Raw genomic sequence first — 7788 nt, 5'->3', positions numbered from 1 at the left:
CGCGCCCGCGCCCGCGCCCGCGCCCGCGCCCGCGCCCGCGGCGGCGCCGGAGCCGGAGCTTGTGCCGGAGCCAGCGCCCCCCGCGCCGGAGCCACCCGCCGTCGCGCCCGCTGCCCCTGCCGCCGCGGCGGTCGCGCCCGCTGCGCCGCCGGCTGCATCTGCGGCCGCCCCCGCGGAGGCTCCGCCGCCGCCGAAGCCCGAGCCAAAGCCAAAGGCTCCGGCGTGGGGCAACCCGAGTGCGACGGCTGCTGCGATCGGCGTGCCGTTGCCACCGCCACCCTCTGCTCTGCCCGCCGAGACGCCGCCGGCGGCGCCGTCGGCGGGCAAGAAAAAGAAGAGCAAAAAGGGCGACGGCAACAACGGCGATGGCGACCACGCCGGCTCAGGGAAGGGGGAGGGCGAGAGCAGGGGGGGGGGCGAGGGGGACGGCGAGCAGCGCCAGCTGACCAAGGCTGAGAGGAAGGCGGCCAGGCAGGAGCAGGCGCGGGTGGAGCAGCAGCGGCAGCGCGGCGTGGGCCCAGACGGCGCACCGCTCGGCGGTGTGCCGGGCGGAGTCGGACCGGCGGGTGCGGGCGGCGCGGGCATGGCCAACATGGCGAGCATGGCGCCGATGGGGATGCGGCAGCAGAGTTACGGCGCCCATAACGCAATTCAGCACGCGGGCAAGCAGACGTTCCCCACCGAGCTTCAGCTGCTGCAGGTGCCCCCCCCCCCCCCCCTCCCCGGTTCCCCGGCCTCTCGGTTCCTCTCCCCCCACCGTACACCAACCACCGGGCCCCAACGCACAGGGGGACGAGCGGATGCGGCAGCACCGCGACGCGCTCAAGGCGAGGCTCGCCGCGGGCGGCGGCCTCTCGCTCGACGAACTCGAGTACCACGTGCGCATGCTGATCCTCACCGGTCGCTTCGCGGGCACAAACGGCATCCCCGAGACGATGCTGATGCCCTTCCTGCCCGAGCGCTTCCTGATGGCCCCCTCGCCTTTCCGTACGATCGCGGAGCTCTCGAGCTCGCTGCCGTGGCTGCTGCGCGTGCACCAGTCCATGCAGTGGGTATCGCAGATGCCTAACGGACTGATGACGGTCCAGCGGCTGATTTGCCCTGCTGCCTCCGACACGGGCGGCCTCGCGGCGCCCGACGGCGTGCTCGCCATCGACTGGCGCCAGATCGAGGAGGTGCTCCAGCGGCAGGAGGTTCCGGTTGCCATGCAGGGCCAGCCTATCCCCGGCGACCCTCGCTTCCCGCGCAATTCGATTACCAAGCCTGGCGACCCGATGATGGTGCCGCCGGGCACAGCAGCACCGCCGCCCGGCACGGTGCCGTCGGGCGCGGTGCCCTCGCCTCCGCAGCCGCTTCCCGCCGCAGCCGCTACCGCGGAGCCCTCGCCACCGCAGCCGCCCACCTCTGAGCCGCTTGCTCCCGCGGTGGCCGCCGCCGCCGACTGACCTCGAGACTCGGCACGCCTCTCTGGTCTGCTCGCTCCTTCATGCGGTGGGTGCTCGTTGGGCAAGGCACCGCTCATCGTAACGACTGTGGAGTAGGCTAGCTGCCGCGGAGGCGCAGGGGCAGCTGCAACAGGAACCTCATCCTCTCCCCCCCTCGGGTTCCCCTCCACTGAGCCGCTCGCCACTGTCGGTATCGACCGCTGTCGAGGGGCGGAGTGGGGAGGAGGACGGCGGTGGGGGTGAGGGGTGGGGGTGTCCGTGGGTGAGGGGGGGGGGGGGGGGGGGGGCAGCTTACGGTCCGAGGAGGGGTACAGAGTCGCTGGTAGGGCAGGCTGCAAAGGCGGCTCGGCCCCGGAGTCCACCTCCTACGGGCCCCGGGACCGAGGAGGCCGGCCCCACCTTCGGGAGCGGGGGGAGGGAGGGATCCCTCCTTTCAGGGACAGGAAAGGGAGGCCCGGGGGGAGCGGGGTCCCGGTTTCCTGCCCACGGGATGGGGGGTTCAGGGGTGGTTCCCCCATTGTTCCCTCCCAGCCCGCCTCCTCCGTCCCCTTCGCCCTCCTTTTCCTTTGGCCCCAAGGGGGGGGGGCCGGGGGGGGGTCTTTTAGGGGCCCCAAAATAAAGCCCCCCCCTAGGTTTCCGGGGGGGGGGGGGGGGGGGTTCCGGGGTTCGGCAGGGTTTCCCCCTCGACGCGCAGCAGCGGGCTGGGAGAAGGTGTTTGCGATTGCCATGCGTGCAGGCTGGGCGCGCCGGAGAGAGAGCTGCAGTGTGGCAGCGGGGTGGGACATGGTGATCCTTAACGACGCGCCGGCGTTCGTTTCCCGGCGCCGATGCAGTGTGTGCGGGGCGGGCGCGCGCGCGAGAGAGAGAACCGAGAGCAACAGACAGGCGGTGCTCGATGACCTCTAAGCTCTATGTGCATCAATGTACCGTGTATGACCTCTTCCGAGCACTTCCTTCTCCCCGCAATCCGCCATGAAAAATCTCTCTGCGCCACATACGTCGCACACTCATAGTCATACGCCCGTCCTGCGGTGTGCGGATGGCCACACGCTCGGGCACATCGGAAGCACCGCCCAAGCGCGTGTTCGCTCTGAGAGACGCCGGGCCGAGCGTTTGAGTATTGCCGCAGGAGTTCGCTCTCGAGTCTCTCGCGTCTCGGCATAGAGAGGTTAGAGCATGGTGATCTCGCGGAAAGCTCCTTCGAAGACCCCGCTACACGACCGCAGCGTCACAGGACAAAACAGACACAAGGGGGGGGCGGGTGGCATGCACATAGCGCGGCTGTAGGTGTGCGCGGAGCGACCGCGAGAAGTGCGCTGTTTGCTGTACGAGCCACCCGCGCTTCGCGCAGGAGCGGCTCTGCGCGCGGCAAACGGCCACACTGGGTCTTGCGATGCGCGGAGAGAGAAGCGGCCAGCGTGCTTGGGGGTGGGCGGTCCTAGGCCGCCGCCGGCCCCCACATTAGATAAGGTCGGCCACGTTCATTGGCATCTCGTCAATCTGCGTGTTGTAAAACTGCTCGATCTCCCTCAGCGTGCGCACGTCGTCGTTTGTGAGGAAGTTGATGGCGACACCCTTGCGACCAAACCGGCCGCCCCTACCGATGCGGTGGATGTAGTTCTCGCGGTTCGTCGGCAAATCGTAGTTGATGACGAGCGAGACCTACGTTCTCAGCAGTGGTCTTCAAGGCGCCCGGAAAAGTGGAGTGGGGGGAGCGCTGGCGCGCAGCTGCGCCTGCTGCACATCGATGCCTCGTGCGAGCACATCGGTGGTGATGAGCACGCGGCTGCTGCCCGAGCGGAACTCCCGCATGATGACCTCGCGCTCCTTCTGGTCCAAGTCGGCGTGGATGGCCTGCGGCAATTAGTGAGGACGGGGGGTGGGGGGGGTGGGGGGGTCGAGGCGCGCGCGCGCGCGGGGGGGGGGGAGGGGGGAGGGGAGGCGAGGAGTGAGGCGAAGGAGAGGGCGGTAAGCGTGGCATCGGGCAGACGCGCCGAGCACGTGAAGTCGCGCGCGTGCATCTTCTCCGTCAGCCACTCGACCTTGCGGCGCGTGTTGACAAAGATCATCGCCTGCGTGATGGTCAGCGTCTCGTAAAGGTCGCAGAGCGTGTCGAGCTTCCACTCCTCCCGCTCGACCATGACGTAGAACTGCTTGATGCCGTCGAGCGTCAGCTCGTCGCGCTTCACCAGAATGCGGATCGGGTCGCGCATGAACTTGGTGGTCAGCTCGAGCACGTCCGTCGGCATGGTGGCCGAGAAGAGGCCGACGTGCACCGTCGGCGGCAGCTTCTGGAAGACGTCGTAGATCTGATCCTTGAAGCCGCGCGAGAGCATCTCGTCCGCCTCGTCGAGGACGAAGTACTGGATGTAGTCGACGCGGAGCGCGCGCCGGTTGATCATGTCGAACACACGGCCCGGCGTGCCTGGAGCGGAGGGCGGGTGGGCTCGATCGCACCTCCCCTCCGATCGCTCCCCCCCCCCTCCCTTCCCAGCGGAGCGCTCCGCTGGGGACAGCCCAAGCGTCGCCGCCCTCTCCCCACCCAACCGCGGGCGCACCGACCACCAGCTGCACGCCGTTCTGCAGCTTGCTCATGTCCTCGCGCACGTTGGTGCCGCCGATGCACGCCTAGCGGGGCGCGAACGGAGGCCCTGGAGGCGAGCCGGCGCCTGCACCGGGCGGCTTCTCGCACAGGGCGCACCATGGTGGTGATGCCGAGGTAATCGCCGATGGCCATAACGACCTTGACGATCTGAGTGGCGAGCTCGCGCGTCGGCGCGAGGATCAGCGCCTGGCAGTCGCGGTTGGCGATGTCGATGTTCTGGAGCAGGCCGATGGTGAAGGTGGCCGTCTTGCCCGTGCCCGACTGCGCCTGCGCGATTGTGTCGCGCATCATGATGAGCGGCTTGATGGCGCGCTGCTGGATCGCCGACGGCTTCTCAAAGCCGTAGGCGTAGATGCCGCGGAGGAGGTCCTCCTTGAGGCCCATGTCATCGAAGCTCTCGATGACTGCAGGGTGGGTGCGGCCGTCTCTCAGCGGCTGGCCGAGTGCCGGAGGGCCACCGCCGCGGGCGGATGCGCACCCTCATCGTAGTTAGTTTCGACGGTGCCGTCTTCCGTCACAATGGTCTTTGTCTCCTCTGTACGTCGCGGGGGGGGGCGGGGGCAGAGGTTCAGACAGAGAGAGGCTGCGCAGAGAGAGCGCGGTCACGCAAGGCCGGCCGCGCATGCGGAGCGATGCAGCGGAGCCCGGAGCGCTGACGCCGGGGGCGCGTCGCTCCAACGACGTCTCGACTCACTGCCCATGGCGGCGCGACGGGCGGCGCCGGCGCGGCGCTACGTGGCTCACCAGTCATGTCCAGCCTCGATGCCCTTTGGGGTGCGAAAAGAATTTTCGGTCGACGGCACGGAGCGGGGCGGGGTGCGCACTGTGCCTCTGTGTTTGTGCGTCGCCCATCTCTACGGGAGATGACTGCTCCATTTATTTATTTATCCCTTGGGTTGTCCGTTTTCTTTCTTTCTTTTTTAGCACCACACTCCGCACCTTAAAATCCCTGTGTGGTGGCGGCGTGCCGTCCTCCCATCCCTCCCTTGGGTTGTCTGTTTTCTTTCTTTTAGAGGCACGAGTGTTCGAAGAGAGAGTGGACCTGAGCAACAACATGACCTGTAGGCAAATGATCGGAGTGGGAGTCAGAAATGTGGTCCTTGGACCTTGCGCGAGGGGAGCTCGATAGACTCGAGGGGCCAGGATACGCCGCGAGGAGGACGGAGTTGCGCCGAAAGGCGAAAGAAGCCGCGAGAACAAGGGACCGGCAGGCGGCGGCGTCACAGGACGAGGCAGAAGAGAACGACGCGACAGAGGAGGAAGCGATAAGGGAGAGAACGACGAGAGTGGGACGACCGCGAGAAGGCCCCCGCACGGGGGGTCCCGCCCGACGTCATGCGCGTCCGCCAAGGGTCCGGGGTCGCCCAGGCAAGTGGCCCAAATCCGATGAGTTTTCCAGGTGTGAACAGCTGTTGGGCGCAGCCTCGCCCTTTTGGGTTGGCCTTGAGTTATGTGTACGCCTACTCAGGGTGTGTGGCAGCCAGCTGGCTGTGTGTCTTGTGAGCTTGTTTGTGTCTGTGTGTCGCTCGTGCGTGTCGTCATCATCTGTCCAGCGTCCACCCATACCGCGTTGGTGTCCAGTCCGAGCCTGGCTGTTCTTCACCTTTCTACCTACCTACCTACTTGGGTTGCACGCCCTGAGAGCGGGGCGGGGTGCGCACTGTGCCTCTGTGTTTGTGCGTCGCCCATCTGTACGGGAGATGACTGCTCCATTTATTTATTTATCCCTTGGGTTGTCCGTTTTCTTTCTTTCTTTTTTAGCACCACACTCCGCACCTTAAATCCCTGTGTGGTGGCGGCGTGCCGTCCTCCCATCCCTCCCTTGGGTTGTCTGTTTTCTTTCTTTTAGAGGCACGAGTGTTCGAAGAGAGAGTGGACCTGAGCAACAACATGACCTGTAGGCAAATGATCGGAGTGGGAGTCAGAAATGTGGTCCTTGGACCTTGCGCGAGGGGAGCTCGATAGACTCGAGGGGCCAGGATACGCCGCGAGGAGGACGGAGTTGCGCCGAAAGGCGAAAGAAGCCGCGAGAACAAGGGACCGGCAGGCGGCGGCGTCACAGGACGAGGCAGAAGAGAACGACGCGACAGAGGAGGAAGCGACAAGGGAGAGAACGACGAGAGTGGGACGACCGCGAGGTGGCATGAAGGTTGCAGCGAGAATCGGCGAGAGACTGCGAAGAGAGTGAGAGATAGGAAGAGGCGGACGCCCAAGGGTGGGCGACGGCTAGCGCACCACACTCCGCACCTTAAAATCCCTGTGTGGTGGCGGCGTGCCGTCCTCCCATCCATCCCTTGCGTTGTCAGCTTGATTTCTTTATTTTCCCCATCCCTCCCTTGGCTTGTCTGTTTTATTTCTTTCTTTTCTTTCCCTCCCATCGTTCTTTTTTCCCTCTACGACACTGCCTTTTGAGAGAGAGAGTTTGCCTTTTGTCAGTCAGGAGCAGGAGAACTAGGAGAGCACAACCAGTAGGATGCCCGCGCCTGCCCCCGTGCCGCCGGGTGCAACCCGTCCTACACGAGAGAGGAATCCCTGGGACCCTGTCGTGTGGGTGAACCCTGCCCAGCCCCCCTCGCCGTGTCGCGATGCGCTCCCCACTCTCCCGTTCCCCTGTGTCCCTGATCGTCCTTCCAGAGAGAGAGTTTCCTTCCAAAATCCTGCTCGTGCAGGTGGGGACCTTGTCCTCCTCCCATCCCTCGTTTGGCATGTCTGTTTTCTTTCTTTCTTTGACTGGGAACGTGCGAAAAGAATTATCCTAATTGATCATGCTAGGTGTCGTTTATTTATTTTTGCTTGGCCGGCAACACTCATGACGGGGTGAATCGATGGGGTATGTAGGGTATAGGTCTGGGAGAGAGAGAGAGTGAGAGAGAGAGAGATTTGTGTTTGGTCTGGGCCCTCCCGTCGGGGTTTTCCCTCTCTTCAGCTGGATTTTCACAGCAGGAGAAGAAATTTTCTGCGGAAATCACGATCATGTCAACCTCCCCATGGTCCCAGACTCCCCCAGCCAGCCTCGACAGGCCTCGCGACAGGCCTCGACAGGCCTCGTCCCTCGACAGGCCTCGACACCTCTACCCCTCGACAGCAGCTCGGCACCCTCGAAACCGGGCCTCGACACCTCGACGCCAGGGCTCAGACAGTCCACCGCCTGCGCTAAAGAAGCACTGCGACGAATGCGGCACCGCGCGGCGAACGCACGGCAGGCTGGTCATGACGCAGTTGTAGGGTGTTGTGTGTGCCGTCAGAGTGACTCTCTGTGTGTCAGGGATAGTCAGGGCCGTCCATCAGAGCTCCAGTAAGCTCGGAGACACCCCATTGCGCATTGGTGCGGCTCGACCTCTTTGAGAGTCACTCTGAGGGAGGGTGTAGAGGATGTAGAGTGTAGAGCGCTGTAGAGTTGTAGAGATCTGTAGAGCGCTCTGGAGTGCTGTAGAGCTCTACATCCGCCGCGGGACGAAGCGCCTGCGTTGTAGAGCGATGTAGAGCGCGATTTTGTTGTAGAGTTTGTTGTAGAGGCTCTACAGCCAAACCGCCGGGAAGGCAGTGACTCAAAGAGGTCGAGCCGCGCTAATGGGGTGTCTCCGAGCTTACTGGATGGAGCTCTGATGGACAGCCCTGACTATCCCTGACACACAGAGAGTCACTCCGACGGCACACAACACCCTATAACTGCGTCATGACCAGCCTGCCATGCGTCGCCGGTGCCGCATTCGTCGCTGTGCTTCAGGCGGTGGACTG

The 7788-nt window shown here is 64.8% G+C and overlaps 1 protein-coding gene across 1 annotated transcript; it reads right to left on the bottom strand.

Annotated features, from left to right (window-relative positions):
• Positions 1-2601: 2601 nt before the first annotated feature.
• EMIHUDRAFT_464103 (hypothetical protein) lies at positions 2602-4817 on the bottom strand. The gene is made up of 7 exons (XM_005771255.1): positions 4795-4817; positions 4529-4585; positions 4147-4454; positions 4004-4073; positions 3440-3870; positions 3180-3299; positions 2602-3107 (listed from the first exon to the last, which is right to left on the bottom strand). Exons 1-7 carry the CDS (start codon positions 4799-4801, stop codon positions 2907-2909), a joined length of 1194 nt encoding a protein of 397 aa, XP_005771312.1. The 5' UTR covers positions 4802-4817; the 3' UTR covers positions 2602-2906.
• Positions 4818-7788: the final 2971 nt, after the last annotated feature.

This window comes from Emiliania huxleyi (assembly GCF_000372725.1).
Source record: "Emiliania huxleyi CCMP1516 unplaced genomic scaffold EMIHUscaffold_39, whole genome shotgun sequence".
Classification (NCBI taxonomy): domain Eukaryota; phylum Haptophyta; order Isochrysidales; family Noelaerhabdaceae; genus Emiliania; species Emiliania huxleyi.
This window is presented reverse-complemented; position numbering and strand designations above follow the sequence as displayed.

What these genes read in the sequence shown, in the direction of transcription:
- EMIHUDRAFT_464103 (XM_005771255.1), bottom strand. An exon ending in CGAAACTAACTACGATGAGG is followed by an intron (nt 4,455 to 4,528) that starts GTGCGCATCCGC and finishes CCCACCCTGCAG; the next exon opens with TCATCGAGAGCTTCGATGAC. An exon ending in CGGCGTGCAGCTGGTGGTCG is followed by an intron (nt 3,871 to 4,003) that starts GTGCGCCCGCGG and finishes CCTCCGCTCCAG; the next exon opens with GCACGCCGGGCCGTGTGTTC.